This window comes from Protopterus annectens, chromosome 9.part0, assembly GCF_019279795.1.
Source record: "Protopterus annectens isolate FY-2018-M chromosome 9.part0, PAN1.0, whole genome shotgun sequence".
Classification (NCBI taxonomy): Eukaryota; Metazoa; Chordata; order Ceratodontiformes; family Protopteridae; genus Protopterus; species Protopterus annectens.
The window spans coordinates 520,179,218-520,199,318 of record NC_056743.1 but is presented as its reverse complement, the minus strand read 5'-3'; the positions used below and the strand labels follow the sequence as shown (position 1 = coordinate 520,199,318).

The 20,101-nt window shown below is 37.8% G+C and overlaps 1 protein-coding gene across 1 annotated transcript in view; it reads right to left on the bottom strand.

Annotated features, from left to right (window-relative positions):
* The window catches only part of LOC122810542 (tetraspanin-15-like), a 1,820,183-nt gene that overhangs the window by 904,017 nt on the left and 896,065 nt on the right, over positions 1 to 20,101 (bottom strand). The window contains exon 6 of the mRNA XM_044082123.1: positions 5,837 to 5,953. Coding sequence (XP_043938058.1) covers positions 5,837 to 5,953 — 117 coding nt within the window. The remainder of the gene's footprint in view (positions 1 to 5,836; positions 5,954 to 20,101) is intronic.

The window sequence follows — 20,101 nt, the reverse complement described above, 5'->3', positions numbered from 1 at the left end:
GCATGGAAAAGCGAGCGACTGAATAATGGAGTCTTTTGGAAGTGGATTATTCATATTCGTTCTCTTTTCGTTTGTCCGCCAAATTCTGGTTGGAGCAGAGCAAACGGAAGGGACTGAAGAGTGTGTGTGTGTGTGTGTGTGTGTGTGTGTGTGTGTGTGTGTGTGTGTGTGTGTATGTGTATGTGTGTGTGTATGTGTCTGTGTCTGCCTGTGTATGCATCTTCTGTAGCAGTGTTGTTAAGGAAAATATTTATTTTAAGGTAATAGTAAAGCTATTGTTCGGGCCAGTGTAGGTAGAGTTAACATTAGGATGAACACACATGAATAAGGTCATATGGCGAGCTTCACCAGCATTTATCTAGTTACAGTACAGAAACCATGGACTCATTTAATGTTTGGGCATATGGGTCTTTCAGGGGACAGATCGAAAAAGCTACTTTCCCTACAAGTAATGGAAGGGGAATTGACCCATATATATTACAATTAAAAAGACCCACAGAACAATACATCAAAGAATTATCAGTAAGATTCATGACTTCTTATTCTACACGGATAGTTAAGGTTATGATGCACTGTTGGAAAACAAAGATTTCACACCGTAGACTGCTGTGTGTGCAATACACACTTTCTTTTCATGAGACATTCATCCTGCAAATGTATGTAAGTAAACAGACAATATTTAATTTACTCCAACATATCTTACAACATATTAATATAGCATGTCATAACATCATCAGGGACAAGATATGAATGTCATCTTTTACCAAATCCTGCATTTTACTTACCTCATGTGACTGCCTAATGATATTCTGAAAGTATACAAAGCTTTACACATTTTAATTTCCTCTGGTAGTTTACTCTGACTTAAATTCACTCTCAAACTTTCTCTTTCTCCCTGTCATGCCATAAAGGTATTCTAGTCATGTTCTCTGTTTTGTGCATTTCCCCTTTGTTTCTTTGATGAATGATTTAGCAAAAAAGTACTGAACCGCTTCAACAGACTGAGGACATACTTAACTAAATATCTCCTAAATAAGTATTTTTGCAGAAAGACAACTTCCCACAACCCCAAAATGTATATATACAAACACCACCATCAAAAAAAGCAGGGAAGGTGAAAACACGTCAGGCCTTGAACTTGAGCAGTTGGATTTAGGTAGTTATAAGCCTAAAGTCCCTAGCCAACACCCACATTTATGCCTCATTTTTGATCTGTTCCTCAAAGTCTGTGGTTTTCAGCATTTTTGTGGCAATCACTTAAGTACTGAATTCACTAAATAATGACAGGCATTTGAATTTCAGACTTCGTATTCTTCAGAAAATAAATGGTAACATAAAACCTTTTATTCTAGCAATTTTCTAAGTTTATAAGATATTTTTTGGGGCTGTATTCCTCCATTATTGGCTTTGTACAGGTTTTTTGTGCTAAGAGGTTGAGAACTACGGTGACAAGAACTGAATTCACTAAATGATAGCCATTTAAGTTTGTCAGTCTCCTATCTTTCAGGAAACTACTGATTTGGCATAATGGTAGTGGTATGTTTTTCTGACTGTAGCGCACAGGGTCCTCCTGGGTTCAAGACCTGGCAGTGAAATGCATCGTGGTAACATAACACTGTATTCTAGCAACTTTCCAAATGTTTGTCACCCCCACCCAAAAAAAAAAAAAAACCTGAAAATTGAAAATAAGTGCAAGAAGCTATGCAAGATGCCTATGGCTTACACTACTGTTATTCTGTTTTATATATAGATATATATTGTGTGGGTGTGGAAGTAAACTTTTATGATGGAAATGTTCTGAAGTGGGCAGTTTTGTCATTATTGGTTCATGCATTTTGTTTCATTGCCTACTGGAAAAATATTCAAACAATAAATTTAAAATGCATTCTGTCTAACAAGTGTGCTGTACAAAGAATATAACTTAATAAAGTCAGGAAGGTGTATCAAAGAACACATGTATGTTTCTTGTTTTGTGTGCAAGAGGCCAATGATTTGAAAACAGCCCAAGGTAATCTTTATCCACCACTGGCCATGCATTTTCTTTGGATGTGGTGTGGGTTTTCAATGCTGTTTCAACTAATGTGAGTTTCAAGAGCAGAGAAGTTTTAATGCCAAGTCTATTTTCACTGTGAGGCAGTATTGCTTTGTTTAGCAGATTTTTATTAGTGTTTGTGCTACAATAAGCAAAAATAAAATCCAAATAATCACTGTAGAAGTAAAGCAGTATGCACACATTAGTGTTTATGGTAAATGGGGTGCAATAGACAGGTTATGGGACATTGGAATGGCTGTGTGGGGGGGGACTCTAGTGCCATATTTTGTTTGTCTGTTCTTCAGTTTGCCTTTGAAAGTTGGTATCCCACAATTCCATTGGAGTGGGCGTGGTTACATAATTATGTATGCAAATTTGATGGTAATCGGCATACAGAATTGTACCTATTTTTTATGGACCCTGTCCAGATTTTTGCTGTTTCCAGACTGAGAGGTATGAGTTACATACATGTGATAAAGTCACTTTTGGACTACAAACAGGGAATGCAGACAGTTACATACATGTGATAATATCACTTTTGGACCAGAAACAGGGAGAGAATCTACACATTTGCCCATGAATAGAGATACTGCTTACATGTCTGTCTTTACCCAGGGGTGAGATAGGAGCATAGCCAGTTGTTCTTAAGGTGGGCTTTTAGTAGTTTTTTAAACTGTGCTGTGGAGTTATTTGATGTTAGGTGGGCAGGTAGGGAGTTCCAGAGTTTGGAAATGTAGCAGCTAAAGAGAAATTTTATTTAATTAAGATAAGCTTTTTGACGAGTTCATAAAAAGTAAACACAGAGTCTTGCCTAACCACCTCCAACACAAACATACACAAAAAATGTAATAATCTTATTGTTTTCCAGTGATCGGGGACTGAACGCTTTGACAGGAACTGAATATTGTTAATTGTGTTCAGCAGATGGAATGAAAACTAGACTACATAAAGTAAACTGAAACCACGAGTAGGGTTAATGATGATGTAGTAAGTGGGTGGTGACAACTGGGAGGTATGAGGACAAATTTCTTTCGGTCAGAATTTTAGAATCTGGGATTGTCCATTTTATTTCCTGTGCTGAAAACATTAAAGTTGAGCAGGTTTCTAACACCAAGCCGCTTGGTCTACCAACTGATAAAAATGCTCAAGTCTGTTATTTACTTACATTACTATCATACAGACAACTCTCCAAAGGTTTGGCACTCTGTACAGAGCCACACCATTTCTCATTGTCCTGGCTCATAAATCTACATGCTTATCTCCTGCCAGCACTCCTATATGTTGCCCCTACTCAACAGCCTCCTAGGAAAGCCTGAACAATGCTAGAACAAAATTGCAAACTTCAAAAGACTCCCATCACAACCTTGCACTCTCAAAAACTATGTTAAATTCCTTAAGCTAAAACTGCTCATTCCATACTTCACCACCCAGATGAATGCCTTTACCTGCATACCCTCCTGCAGTGGTATAACACTTGAAGACCTGTCTGGTCTAAAGATAAATTCCTAGCTTAACAAACTAAGTCCCATAACTAATCAAGGAAGGCTCTCTATTCCAGTTATATATCCAAGATGTGGAAACCATTTCCAGCACACTTAGGGAGATAGACAAACTTTGCTTTAAGTGAAACCTCCATGTTCTTCTACTAAATGCCAGATTGTAACAATGTTCTATCCCATATGGCTGACCAACTACTAGCACACCTACCCTTTCTGCTTACATATTCCTCTGTCCTCTTTACCACCACTCATGTCTAATCTACATTTCTGCTCTTTATCTAATTTTCCAATTCACGCCTTCCACAAATGCCTCTGCCCCATCTATCTTTCTAATCATTAAAGCACTAGGAAACCTGTCATATTGTTACTACTTTGGACCTATCACATTGCTATTACTTTTGAACACACAAATACTAAACTGCTTTTGACATTTATGGACTGATTTGTATTGTAATGTTTAACTCATTGTAAGATGTTTATTATGCAAGATGTAAACAACAAAGGGCCACAGCTCCAAAGGCAAACCAAAACTTTAATATGGGAGCGCTTTCGTTCACTCAAATCAAATGAATTGGCTTGCCTTTGGAGCTATGGCCCTTTGTTATTTATTTTATTAGTGTTTTATTTGTTGTTTTTTTGCTTATTATGTAAGATGTGTTTGTTTTTGTATGTCTAATGTAACCATGAAATGTTTTAACTGACACATTATGCCAAATTATCATGCTAGTTCAATTAAGATGTACATATAAACGTAAGGGCAACCAAGTGCAGGAACTTAGACTGCATAGTAACAGAACATGGGTTCATAAATCAAGTCCTGCTGCTATAGTCAGGAAAAAAAAATGCTAAATCTTTGTATTGTTTTTCTTCTGGGACACTGAGTGGGAACATGTACGCTGCCTATGCCAGTTACAGCACACAAAGATACCTCTCAGCAGTCAGTACACTTGAACATCCGCAGTAATAAATGGTGCTTTTGATAAAGAAGATTCAATCGGTGAGGACAGTGCTCTGTGCCCTACGTCTTTGATTTTTTCAGTCATTTACCTACCGTATATAACTCTGAGCAAGCAACCAGTTAAATAAATACATTAAATAAGGAAATCAATAAATAGTTTGCTCAGTCTAGTAACGGATCTTACAGATTCTCTAGCACAATATTTTAAATAGGCAAGGTTACACAGCTACAACGTAAGCATTCAGCAACTAAAAAACAACAGAAATACAATGAACGAGCACTGTACTGTTAGGCTGAAGTGTTGTCACAAATGCACCCAAGACTACATACAGCTTTAGATAATAGGAGGTTTGCAAAGTTAAAAAAAAATCCTACTGTACGCACTCAGTAGTTTATGCAAGAGACCTGAACTTCAGGCTTGGTTAGAAGGTCAGACTGTGACATTACGATGATATGAATGTTCGGACACAGTTTGGGAAGGCTAGGGTAATATGATGGTAGGGTACGAGAGTATACAAAGAAGCACCCTTACATAGTGTTTGTGATAATGGAATGTAGGTGTCTAAATCTAATTTATTTATTGACATTTGATTACCAGGAAAGTCTGACTGAGTAGAAGCCTATTTTCAGAGGAGGCCCAGGTAGAAAAGCTCTAAACTATTACAAAACACTGAGAACAATAATTTTGCAGTCTTCAAAAATAAAACCAAAAAAATCTGCAATTTAAATAACTAAAACCAATTAGACATAATAAAAACAGTGACTAAGAATCGATACACAGTATATGACAATCATTTAATAGTTGGTGAAATTTTAGACAGTTTGTAAAGAAATTAAAGGTAAGTTAGTCTAATACAAACAGGAATTGCAATATGAAGTGAGGAAAAAACAGGCTTATGGCATACTTAGAAAGTCAGGGAAGAAAATTTGATAGAAGTAAGGAAGTAAATGAAAAAGGGAGAGTAAGGAGGTATAAGGAATGAAAAGGTACAATGTGAACTAAAACTCAGAGAGAGAATTTGTATTAATGACTATTAGACTGTTTTACTTCGGTTTAATTCAGTAATACTTTATTCTCACAAGCTGTCAGATTTCACTGCTCCTTGCACTGTCGTGCACGTGCTGATCCAGAAATAATGATGTCGTGTATGGTGGTTGCGAATGTTTTTGCCTTCACTTTATACAGCCTGGAATTAAAGCATCAGTGTCTCCTTATGGATATGTCACTGCTTATGGCATGCTACTTGAACTCACTGTTTCATTCTGCGTGTCATGAAACAAATCCATCATCTAACAGAGCACTGTAACATATTTCACCAATTCTATTATAAGAATGTTTGATCTTACCTTACTTTTGACGCAGCAGGTATGTGGCACTCCACAAGCCAATGCCCCTTTTCCTTTGCAGTCATGGTACAGATTATGCATCCAGTCCTTGTAATCATCTCCTCCACAGCATGAAAACTATCAGGAATGAAAAAGATGAATGGCTTTGGTGACAGGGCATTAACGACGCTTTTAATGTAAAACACTGCAGACAGTACTGACCTTGAACTGGCGTGTTAAGTAGAAGAGCTGAAGGACATCAGAATACCATTTTGATTACTACTTCATTTTAGCAATGATTTAAAATGTTTAGATGACAAAACTTTAGAGTAAATGAAAATTCTTGTCTTTAGTTAAATTTCACAGCAAACTAGTACAAAACTTGTTGACTTATCAAACACTGACAATACTTTAAAAACACTTATGCCTGTGTCGAATGCAATTCCTTAAGATGAGACAGAACTGTATTGCTATGGCCCAAGTATTATATACACGTACTAAGCTAAACATTTAAATCACAAAAATAATACAAAGCAAATTAAAAGTAGATGAGTGAATGACTAATTTCATATAAATTATATACACCCCATCTTTCTGAACTATTCACATATACCAATGCCTCAGTCAAAGTGAAAAGAATGTTGCAGACCTCTCAACTTAAAGGAAAGAAATCAGGGACAAAGCTTCTGGAAAATAAGGGACACACAATTATCACAGCGTAAATATATTTCATGGATGATGTAATCAGTGTTACAGCAGCAAAAAAGGCTTGCAAAATGTTGCACACAGAATTAAGGAATGGGAGAAAGCCCAGAATAATTACAGATACCTTTTAAACACATTTGTTATTGATTCAGAACATTAATCAAATAATATAATGTGCAGAAACATGCATTTTTTGAAGAATAAGACATTTTTAATTGTAATTCGTACATTAGATTATTATGATTGTGACGCCCCAACACTGGCTCAGTAATCAAGGAGCCTCAATCACCACCACTGGCAACAGTGGGAGACGTACAGCCTGGGAGGATGACAAGTACACACACAGTAAAGTGAAAGTTCCCTTAACAGCACACAGAGATCACAGTCAATCTGGGGCTGGTTTCTCCCTCTTTCTCCAGATCCCCAATAGGACTCCCACTGGCACAACTACAGAGTTGAGATCTCAGCTGAGTGGCCAAGCTAAGATCTCCAGCACCCTCTCTGTCCATCCAGTGCGCGTCCCAGTGTACCTGCCCAAGTAGTTGACACATACACTGAGATTTGATTTAGACACACACAAGGCTGGCACAGGTTTACTAGTTATGGCCCCTTCTGCCCAGACTATAAGGTAGCTTTCACTGCCACTAACCAGATCCTTATCAGCTACTTTATGACCCTTAGCAAAGGGTGTCCAATCTTACTGTGTAACGTTACTATTAATCCAAATGGTTGTTTGACCAAGAGACAAGGCTATCAGGAGTGGCCTGTACACTGTCACCAAATAGATATGCAAGTATTCTAACAGCTTAAATATGTCTGAAAAAACATCAGCCACAAAGACAGGTTTAAATGTATTTAATAATACATTATAAAAGAACAAGAAAATACTCAGTAAATCATAACAGTAACGTTAGAGTTCAAAATCATAGGAAATATTTAAAACAAAATTGCAGGACAGTCTCAAATAAAGAAATACTTCACTCTATTCCTATCTGAATATAAAAGTTACCATGCCCTAGAAACTTACTTACACAGCAAGGCAAGTGCAGAGGTGATGAGTGGATGTTTTCTGGTGAAAGACAAAATACAAAATGCCCTCTCTCTCTCTCTCTCTCTCAGAGAGTTCTTAAATTAATCTCTCAAATATTGCTGCTAGGATACTTGCAGGATGACACCACTTTTGTCATCTGACTATCCCAAGTGGAAAACCCCATTGCTAGAAACTGTCAGCATTTTAGCATCTCCTGTGAAAAATACCCATCTCTCACATTTTTGCAGGTGCTGGGAGACATAAAACACTTAAAAAAAAAAACAATGCAGAAAACACCCTAGTTCTAGACATAATGTCTCCTTGTTGCACAGAAACTTTTATAGCACAATCATAAAACAATTTAATCTGAACTATTTTCTTGAAGTTTTGCAAGATAACCCTCTATGTTCTAGTTCCCACTGTTAAAATGTCGACATTTACACAATTACAATAGTTTATATACATTTCTGTTCTAATCCAGCAGGGAACACTGTGGTCACACCTCTAATCTCAGTACTATACAAACCTTTTTCACACACGCTTCTGTGCCAACAGTTTGATATACACATAACATACAGTTCTAATACAGTGGTAACACAAGCAATTGCGTCATGCTGATATTCACCAATGGCATATAACTATTTACAAAATTCTGGATAGCTGGGCTGGCAGATTCTCCTTCTGTCACACCTATATAAATCATATTAATATTCTCAAATGACATGTAATTATTTACAAACTTCCAGACAGCTGGGCTGGCAGTATCACCTTCTGTTACATTTCTACATTAATCATATTAATATTCACAAATGACATATAATTTTTTACAAATTTTCAGCTAGGTGGGCTGGCAGTATTTCCCTTTGTCACAATGATTACTGTTCTGTCGCAAAACTCAGAAATTTTAAGAGGGACAAAACAAAACCATGACACCAAATCAGGTTCATGTGGGAGGCATGCATATATCTTCTGAGTAAAGGTAGAATCATGAGTGAAGGAAAATAAAGGATAGGTACGAGTGAATGAGTAGCAGAAAATGTCTGAATACACTAAGAATGCCTTCAGCTACCAAACAAAAGGAATGTAAAGACTCTAGGAGTCCCAGGGCTAAAAGTAATAGCATTTATCTACATATAAAGTTCAGTGTGAATGGTTGCACAAAGATCATCTGTTCGCTACTTCAGACTGTACTCCAGACAATGGGAGCAGACTAAGAAGCTAGAAGACAACAGAATATAATTTTATCTCGATGGCAATTATAATTTGCTATAAACTACAATAGTAGTATAAAAAAATCAATACTACTACATATTTACTCTTTTATTTATCCTTTGTTGACCAGGGTGGCTGCTTCTCAAGGCGATCCGAGGTTAGGGTTGCTACATTTTATTGCGGCTAAAACCGGACTTAGGCCACACCCCTTGCACTCTCCCATGTCCCGAACACTTTTCAGCCATTTCATGATGACATTTTCACACATCAGATGAGGAAATGCTACGTTTTTCTGTTTGTGAAACCTTTTTCTGAGTATCTATTATGCTTTTCTTTTTTGGAAACAGAATACCAGGATTTGTACAGTGTTTTCTGGACTAACGGGCAATCAGTTTGATTTCCAGATAGTCTGGAAAAAAGAAAAAAACAGACAGGTGGCAATGCTACCCAAGGTGGTATGCATACTACTAGGGAAAATTTGGCAAGGGCCAGGGCATCAGGGAATTTCCCCTACTCTTCGGTGTAGGGGAGCAATATTGAAGGTGGTAAATCCTGTTTCAGTCTCCATTCCAGGCAGGAAGGTGGCCTGGAGAGACAGTAGCACCATGGAAAATGTAGTCCAGTGCGCTGATAGAACAAATGTTGGTGAAAGTATGGAAAAGGATATAGCGTTGGCATAATCACTGCCAAACAGAGAAACAAATGAGACGATAGCTGAGAGTGAATCCCTACTGTGGGAGAAAACAACAAAGGAACAGGTCAATGTACAGGAGGAGATGGGGCCTGATTCAGAGGAGCTTTTTCAACAGAGATTGTTCTAGGGTGAGACAGACCAACAGGATTGATGTATTACTACAACCCTTCCGTCTGGACAGTTGTGGGATGATTATGTGGAACAGTCGGTGAACCAAAGTGAGAGAGAAAACAGTATAGCAGCACTGTGGAGTGATATAATGGAGAGAATAGAAGAAGAAAGGAAAATAGCTGAATCCAGTGAGAAAATGTATGCAGAAACAGTTGAAGAAGAGGAAGGAAGAAAACAAAGGGAATGTAAACTGTCAGAATAAGCAGTAAAAAAGACAAAGGGCTAGACAGGTATGAAGTGTGGGACACCTTGATTGCACCATTACATGCAACAGCAAAGGAGGTAAGACCATTTACTCTAATTAACAATGAGATTTTGTGATTTAATCTTTGAGAATGGACAATACACGTAAAACTTTATAAGAAAATATTAACAGAAATAGAACATGTATCCCACGACAGAATATGCTATGCAACCATTTTTTAGAAAAAAAAAAAAAAAGAATAATGTTTAAATTTAGAACTGAAGTTGAACCCACAGACTTAAAATGACTATTTGCTATTTATATAGAAGTATTGGACATTACAAAAGTTTATGATGAACAAGGACGTTGGACTGTGGGATGGGAATGTGGAATTCTATTAAAAATGGAAAGTGACAGTGTGTTGCATATACTAAGTATTAATAATGTTCGTGGTAATGGGGGTTTTGTGAGATACACAGGGCAACCAAAGACTTATTTTTGTCGTAAAGATGATGACTTAATTAATGAATGTGACAAGAAAAAATGTTACTTGTGTGGTACTACGGGGTCATAATGCAAGAAAAGTGGTAATAAAGGGCATCCCTGGCTAGAATGTGAAATAGATATACAAGAAAATGAAAATTTAAGCATACAGGAGGAACAGATAGAAGAAATGGTTACACAAAAACAAGCATAACAAAAGGAAATTAATGCAGAGGTCATGCATAAAGGTAAAGAACAGTATAAAGGAAAAGAAAATGAAACGGACAAGACCAGTGAAGAAGAATCCAAAAGGCATAAAGTAAAACATAAAAAAGAATTCCACAGGGAAAAGAGTTAGGGAAAGGAAAAGAAATTTTAAAAACAGAACATTTAGAAAAAAAGGTACTGGTTAAGAACTTTACAATAACTGTTTGCTAAAAGCTGAAAATATTAGCTTTAAATGTTAACAGTTTGAAAAACATTAAGAGGAGAATTTGTGTGCTGGAATAGAGGCTGAAGTGATAACATTAGAGGACATATGATTACTAACAAAAGAACACAAACAGAAAAAACTTTGGAATGGGAATGCTATCTGGAACATAGGCATAGAAACATGTTCGCGCATAAGTGTATTATGTCAAAAAGAGATTAAAATATTAGACGTTACAATAGTTGAATTGGGTAGAATAACTAAATATTAGACAAGATGGAAAAAGTATGAATATAGAATCATAGCTTTATATGCAAACGTTACTAAAAAAGAAAGGGAAATATGTTCACAAGTATACTTAACTATGTATGTGTAAATATGAATATAACAGGCAATTTATTTAAGTTCAAGTTATAGAGAAATAAACATTGGGCATAGAAGAGAAATTATACAAAAACTGAGATCGACTACTTTGTTGTCAGAAAGTTTAAAAGTTAAACAAAAATGAATTATGTATAATGGATTTTCTGACCATATAATGATTTGAATGAAAATATAAGAAAATGAAAAATATAGTAAGACAGGAAAGGGAATAAAAAGAATGAATGAAAATGAATTGGGTTCAGCAGAAAGATAAAACGGATTACATTCTGGAAATTTATAGAAAGGGAAGAGTTTTATGAAAATTGGATGGTATTACGGATACAGTTTAAAGAAAATATGAAAAGGTCTTCTCAGAATGTATAGATAAGGAAAGAAAAAGAAAAATATAAGATGCTGAGTCAAGAAATATTTAAGGCTGTAGTACGAAAAGTGAAAAAATTCTATGAAGAGGAAAGAATTGTATAAAATGAATCAGATTAAGGTCCACAATCCATTATACAAACAAAAATATTTATTACAAGGAAAAAAAGAAGAGATAGAACCATATTTGAGTAAAATAATAAAAGAAGGAAAGAAAATAAGAGAATTAAAGGATAAAGAAAGTAAATTAATTAAAGACCAAAAAAGAATATGTGAAATAATTATAGAGTATGTATTACATTTCTTAAGAAAGAGGTGAAGATGGACAAAAGTTATGAGGAAAAAATTAAACAAAGAAGATAATAAATATCTAGAAAAAAGAATAAATATAAATTAATTAAATGACATCTTTAAAGATATTAATACAAATTCTGCAACAGGAAAAGTTTGAATTGAATATAACATGTATAAAGAAATGGAAGATTGGCAGAAAAGAACATTTATCAAAGTAATAAATGAATGGTTAGAAACTGGAATTAAATATGAAGAAATAAGTAGTGGAGTAATAACATTTATATTAAAAAAGGGAACAGAGATGACAAAAAAAACTGGAGAGTGATCACTTTAAATCACAGACTAAAATATTTATGAGCATAACTGTTAAAAGACTACAATGTAAGACAGAGAAAGTTGTTGTTGTGTCTTTCGGCTTTTCCTGGTTAGGGGTCGCCACAGCGGAACTCCGGTCCGCTAATGATTGGCAGTTGATTTTTACATGCCGAGTTACCAGCCGTGATGCACAACCTTCAACGAAGGTACGCCCATTCACGCACATCTCCATGCAGAAGACGCTCTAGCTGAGAATCGAACCGGACAGCGTCTTACTGTGAGGTGACAACGCTACCGCAGCACCACCACCGCGGAGTATATGATCAAAATATGTTTGGGAGAAAAGGAAAAGGTAGTCAAGAAGTACTAAGGCTAATAAGAGAGGTAATTGATGACATTAGCAATAAAAAAGTGGAGACAAAAGTAATGATAGGAGATATAAAAAAAACTTATACTGCATGAATCATTATGGGGGATTTTGCAAAGATACAATACAAGTAAGAAAACTAATTGAAATTAAATCTGTATATGAAAAAAAATGATGTGAAACTAAATGTGAATGGATGGATAGGATAAGAAATAAATAGAGAATGTGGAATAAGAAAGGGGTGTCCAGCTAGTAGTATCATTTTTTCATTGGTTATGAATATAATATTAACAAAATGTCAGGAAATTGAGGGTATAGAATGATAAGTGCAACTGCCAATAATGCATACTTACGCAGATGATATAGTAATAATTACAAAGAATACACTGTGGATGCAAAGAATAAATGTTAAGTTAGGTGTAATGTTGGGAAGAATTGGATTAGATATAAACTAAGTAAAAAAGAAAAAGACTTGGTTTTAAAGGTGAAATAGGAGGTGTTGATTTTAATGATAGGTATATGAATTTGTTAGGAATAAGATTTGGGAAAAATGAATATATACAGGAATAATGGGACACAGTGATGAAAGAAATAAATGATAGCTTATATTCTGGAAAACAGGTTTTCTTACAAAAAGAAAGCATATTTAATAAATAGTATGGTATTAGGCAAAACAGCGTATGTAGCAAATGTCTATATGATACTGGTAAAATATGAAAAAGAATTGATGAAGTCAATATTTTCATTCATCTGGGGTCTAGATTGAACCCGGTTAAAAGAGGAACACTGTATATTAAAGAAGACTACTGTACATGCAGCATCTTTAAGTTTACATGAAGTATTAAAGGAGAACTCTGCCTAAAAGTCAAGTTTTTCTTTCCAAAGTTCTTCCTTCCCCATAATCCAATTCACAAACAGAAAAAAATTATGTTTGCCTTTCTTTCCTGCATCTGCTTCAGCTGTTACTTCACAACAGCTACTAAAAGTGGCACAGAAATTAAGCCACTTACCCCAACAACGGAGCCATTAAGAAAATAATGGACATTTAAATGTGCATCATCAGTTAAAGACTGCCAGCATCACACCTGAGACAAATAGTGTAGCATAGAGTCTGAACAAAGTCAGGGCCTTCAAGCTTACTTTTCAGATGTAAATGTCTTTCTCTGCAAAAATGCATGTTTCGTCTGGAGTTGAGGAAAGAAGATGGTAGTGGTGTAGTGTTACTGGCTCACTGGCCATTTCGCTCAGAAATGGGTGTGGCCTGAGTGATTGACAGGCCTAATGCCTGTGATGTGGAATGCAAATGATGTATGCATTGCAGATTTGCCAATGACATCATCCATACATTGATTCCTGATTAATTTCTAAAGCAAATTCTCGCTTCCTCAATAAAGTGCGATCTCGGAAGTTGGTATATTGAGGAAGGGGGTACAGTGGGCCGTGCACCCCTACAAAAGCAAAGGGAAAACAGTAAAGTACAGTTGTGTACACCTACCATAAATGTAGATGTTCGAGTGTATTCACTGTTGCAGTCATTACATTTGGGTAATCTGCTGGCAGGTTGCCCTCAGTTTAACAAAGTCTTGAGTCCAACAGATGCCATTACATCAGAAAGCAAATACACCAAAAGGGTTTTTAAGCATAGTAAAAGAAAGTAGAGGTATAGCCAGAGAAAAATAGGGGCTGGAGACTGTAACAGTGAATACACTCGAACATCTACATTTATGGTAAGTGTACACAACTGTACTATGTTCACTGTTGCAGTCATTACATTTGGGTAGATTCCCAAAGCTATGGTTGGGTGGAGGGAATTATACAGCATTAGGACCAGCTATAAGGCCCTGCAGGACAGCAGTGGCAAAGCCAGCTCTGGATTTAGAGAAAAGTGGTAAATGGTAATGTTTGGTGAAAGTATGAACTGAGCTCCAGGTAGCAGCTTCTAGAATGTCCCTAGAAGGAACACCTCTGAGAAAGGCTGTTGAAGTAGATGCAGCTCTGGTGGAATGGGATCTGATCCCCTGGGGGATAGTTTTTCCATGGTGCTTATAGCATAAACAAATACAATAGCTTATCCATTTGGAAATGGTTTGCTTTGAAACAGCCTTTCCCTTTGCCTCTGCAGCAAATACTACCAGCAATTGTTCAGATTTTCTTTGAGATTTAGTCCTGTTTAAGTAAAATCTAAGTTGTCTGTGTACATCCAATGAATGCAGAATACACTCCCTCTTGTTCCGTGGGAAAGAAAGTTGGCAAATGAATGGTCTGATTAAGAGCCACACTGGATACCACCTTAGGTATGAAGGATGGGTTTGTCCTGAGAGATACTCTGTCCACATGAAAAATGATGAAAGACTCCACTGCCATAAGAGCCTGTATTTCGGAAATCCTTCTAGCTGAAGTGATTGCTGAAAGGAAAGCTCTTTTCCAGGAGAGAAATTTTAAGTCTGCAGTAGCAGCTGGCTCGAAAGGAGGGACAGTGAATTTCTCCAATACAAAATTAAGGTCCCAGGCAGGGGTTGGAGCTCTCCTGGGTGGTCTTGAGTTTTTGGCCCCACTGAGATACTGCTTTAGCAGAGGATGAGAGAAGAGGGGAGGTTCTGTGTTGTAATGAGCTGAAATAGTGGAGGCATGGATTTTTATGGAAGAAAAGGACAGGTCCTTGTGAAGCATCTCAGTTATGTATTACAAAATCTGAGGAATGTTGGGCACTGCTGTGCTTATCCCTTGAGACTGATTCCAGGCACAGAATCTTTTCCATTTATCAGCATAAGATTTTCTAGTACTAGGTCTTCCCACCTCCAAAATGACATCCATCACAGATTTGCTGAGGGATGCTAAGGGTGAATTTAGGTGATTAGCCATGCTGCAAGATTCAAAGTTTGGAGCTGAGTGTGCAGTTTGGTTGTTTTGCTGAGACAGTAAGATGTCTGAGGCAGGTGCCATGTGGAAGGTGTAACACACTGCGCAGGAGTGGGTACCAGTGTTGGCGAGGCCAGTCTGGAGCAATTAAAATCATTTTTGGTTTGTCCTGTTTGACTTTTAGTAGAACTTTGGAGAGCAGAGGCAGAGAGGGAAGGCATAGACTGATAAGTTTTTCCAGCTGAAGGACAGAGCATCCAATTTCCAGTCTTTTTTGTGATGAGTTCTTGTGCAAAATTTGTCCAACTGATAGTTCTGGGGTGAGGCAAAAAGATCTATGTCTGGGCTCCCCCATTTGCGTGTCAACATGTTGAAAATCCGTGGTTCCAGTTTCCATTCGTGTGGGTCCATGAGATGTCTGCTTAGTTCATCTGCCAGAGTACTCAGCTTTCCTGGCAGGAATTGAGCTTATAGTTGTACTTGATAGCTCAAGGCCATGTTCCACAATGCCATGGCTAGTCTGCAAAGGGGGTAGGAGTGTGTACCCCCCTGCTTGTTTATGTACCACATAACTGTGGTGTTGTCCGTCTTTATCTGTAATTGTCCTGGATGAAGGTAGCCCTTGAAGGCTATCAGTGCATTCTGTACAGCTAGCATTTCTTTTTGATTTATGTGAGGGTGCATTTGATTTGGGCTCCATTTTCCCTGAATGCACTTCCCTGCCAGATGAGCAACCCATGCACAGTCTGATGCGTCTGTAGTTAGGGTTTGGGCGGCAGGGGGTGGTGTGAATGGCAGTGCCTTGTTCTGGTGGCAGGCCTCTGCCCACCATAGGAACTCTAGGCGCAGGCAAGGTAGGATAAAAATCATTGTTTCCAGGCTGTGACAATGCTGATTTCATAGACTTTTTAAATACCACTGAAGTTTCCTCATATGCAGTTTGCATATGGAATTAGAAGAATGCAGGAGGCCATGAACCCCAAGGCTTGCAGTACTTACCTTGCAGAAAGCAGGGTTTTTGTGGCCACCTGTTTGAAGTAAGTCACCAAATAAATTTGCTTCTCTGGCATAAGGAAAGCCATCTGGGCAGTTGTATTCAAGCTTGCACCCAGGAATGTAATCTTTTGAGAGGGTACCAGTTGCAATTTCTTTTCGTTTATAGTGGTTTATAGTGTACCCTAGACAAGTTATAACCCTTTTTACAAATGCCAGATATTTTAGAAGAAAGCCCTCGTTTTCTGCCTAAATTAGACAATCGTCCAGGTATGGATATATTTGAATATTTCTTTGCCTGCAAAATGCAATTATTGGAGCCAGGCACTTTGTAAAGACCCTGGGCGCAGTAGATAAGCCAAAGGCAGTGCAGAGAACTGGTAATGCAAGTAGCCTGCTTTGAAGTGGAGGTATCTTCTGCAAGACTCCCTGACTGGGATATGCAGATAAGCCTCTTTTAAATCTAGAGTTGCCAACCAGGCATCTTTGCCTAGCATAGGAAGTAACTGGTGAAGAGTCAGCATCTTGAATTTTGGGATGTCCAGAAAGGTGTTTAGAGTAGATAAGTCTAGAATTGGACGCCATGATTTGCCTTTTCTGGGTACCAAGAAAAGTCTTGAATAGAAACCTTGCACCTTTTCCTCTTCTGGTACTAGCTGAATAGCCCCCATGCTCATGAGGGAAAGTACATGTTTCTGGGCCTCTGCCCACTGATTTGGGGGCAGGTCTGGCCATCCAATTGGAATTGGCAACGTGTGGAAATAAAATCTGTATCCCTGGGATACTATATTTAAAACCTATTTGTCCTGGGTTATGAGTTGCCAGTTTTTTGCATGAAGAGCCAGTTTCCCCCCAAAGGGGCAGCTAAAAGCTAAGTCCTTGGTAAGTGTAAAGGGAAGTCATTGAGACTGCTTACCATAGGGAGGTGTCTTGTTGTTTCCAGATTTGGAAGAGGAGGCACCCCATTGTTTTGTTCTGAAAGTACCTTGGGACTGAAACGTGGTACCTTTGGAATGTCTGGGTTTGACTTGAGTGGCTCTCGAAGGAACTGGAAAGTATCAGTTATTAGTAGGCCAGTGCCTACTAAATCTTGGAGGTTGCACTTAAAAAAAATCTTTCACAGTTTGCATAGATTTAGCTTTATCTTCCATCTTTTTAGACTCCCTAGGATTCTGTTTGACCACTTCCAAAACCAAATCTCCTAATATATTCTAGACTGGAACTGATTACCATCAGAGAAATTCTTTCATCCAACAAAATTTTTAGAACTTCTTCAGCCTTATTACCAAAGAGACAGTCCTGTTGTAAAGGAGCATCCAACAATTTTATTTTAACATGATCAGGCAGAGTTTGCTCTTTGAGCCAAGCATGCCTTCTTAGCACAGACCCAGTTACAGCAGCCCTGCAAGAGGCCTCCCAAGAATCAAAACCACATTGCAAAGTATGTTTTCTAACTTGCTCAGCTGAATGCAATAGATCTGTAAATCTTTATTTTCCACACAGTCAGAAATCAACATAATTTTCTGTTTAAGCAGTCCCATGATATGTTGCTGATATTTTAACATATGAAATTGACAATTTAAAGCCCTGATTGCCAAGGCTGCAGAAGTGTAAACCTTCTTACCCCATCTATCCAGCGCCCTGGAATCTCTATCAGAAGGGGTAGGATTTTTAGCAGTAGAAGCCTTAATGCCTTTGGGACCCTGAGAAATGGTTTCAGGATCTACAACAGTATTTTTGAAAAGGAATTTGTGGGAGTCAGGAACCCTGTAGTACCTGTCTGGCTTACAAGGAGCCAGAGGCAGAGAATCAGGAGCCATACTAGATTCTGAAAAAAAACATCAACAATGTCTAGAACAGGAAGGTATAGCCAAAGGCCTATGCTGAGGAAGAAGAAGAAAATCCCCAAGTCTCTTTTTAGATTCAGAGAAATCCTGACTTTCCCAATGGAAATGTTCCCTTAAGGTATGTAAAGTTTCCCCAAAAGAAAAATTCTCAGGAGGAGAAGCAGAAGGAATGGAATCTTCTGCATCAGAGTCCTCATAAGTAGGTATAAACAATTCCTGTTCATTAGAAGAGTCAGAAGAAATAGAATCCTGTTCAGAAGATTCATAGTCAATATCTTGCCTAAGCCTCTTAGAAGGGGGGGGGGCTACCCCTGATCAGAGTAATTAAATCTTCAGCCATTTTGATCATTTGTTTTTTAGGCATAGCCTGCACATGTGGCCTAGGTGTCATTTTTTTAGACATAAGTCGAGATTTTGGCCTTAGTTTTGAAGACGGCATTGGTCTAATATACAAATCTGTAGGCCTGAAAACACCCTCATAAGCCGGTGCCTGCACAGTGGCTCCGGACCCATCCAAGGGTTACATAATTGAAGCATCTTTGGGCATACCGGGCTCCGAATGGGTCTCAGTAGAGGCCTGCGAATCAGAAGTAGCAGGTATTAAAAGCTGCGAAAGCGCCTGAGTACCGGCAAACTAGCGACTGGCTTAGGAGAAGCGTCGTCGGCAGTTTTGGACCTCAACGGCCTGTCTTTTTTTTTGCATTTTTTAGGTAGTCCGGTAGTTGGATTGCTAACCGATGACATTTCTGGATAATTAAAGCATGAGCCAAAATATTTAGAAGCAAAAATGTACTGACGTTTGATAGTGCGTTGATTAAATAAAGCACAGAAATGACAGCAAGGTACATCGTGGTCAGGGCCTAGGCAAGGAATACAGTACAAATAGAAATCCTTATGAGTTATTTGCTTCCCACAAGTAATGCAATTATTAACTTTTAATGACTTCGGTAAGGAGCAAGAAAAAGTTTCCCCAATGGGGTACTTAGCTTTTTAGTTGAAGACTTTGGATCTGAAATTCGAAAACGAAAATTTCAGGAGTCGGCCAACAGACACTTGCGAACTGCTTCTGCTTCGGGCACCGCTTAAGAAAGACTGATGTAATGGTGCCGGCTGTATGTTTTATATGACTGACGACCTGACATGGAAGAAGGGACAGCAACCGATGCAGGACCCAAGACTTTGTTAATCAGGCCGACTGAAGGCAACCTGCCAGCAGATTAACAAATGTAATGAGTGCAACAGTGAAACACGAAGAACATTGTACGGATGCACATCACCAGTACTGCCCTGTCGCTGCTTAACTTTACACCAGTGTTTACCTTTGAAATACTTAAAGCCATTCCTGTAGTACTGGGTAACAAACAAGTCAACTTAAAAACTAAGATAGACTGGACTTAAATAGTGGTCTACTATAAACTGGCAAGTTTTAACTGTCTGATAACCTATATCTTAGAAATTGCATTTAAATACAAAGTATAGTTTCTGAACTTTATGCAAATAGTTTCCATGAACGCCAAATTCAGCATGCATGTGCAAGATGAATATTCATGTGGTTGAGAACCACTTCATACTGGTTATTCACTAGTACAGGTAGATGTCAACCAGCTGAGGCGGGGTTTGGATGGCACTTGCTACAGTGCATCTGGTGAGCCAGTACACTACAACATCGCCAAGATGATTAACATCAAAGACTTCAATTCTTCCTACAATATTTAAAGCTGTGAATGCAACACAAATCATCTCAGCCCAAGTAACACCTATTAATCATAGGGGTGAGATTTCTCACACTTGAGCACTGAACTATAATTGTTACTATGAAAAGAAAAATAAACTCAGCTACATTTTCAAGCCTGTCATTCAAAGATTCCTTAAAATGCAACAGAGATGTGCACTAATGTGAATCAAAGGAAGTAAAGTAATTAAAAATGCAGATCGATGCTGACAGTGAAAAGCAAGCA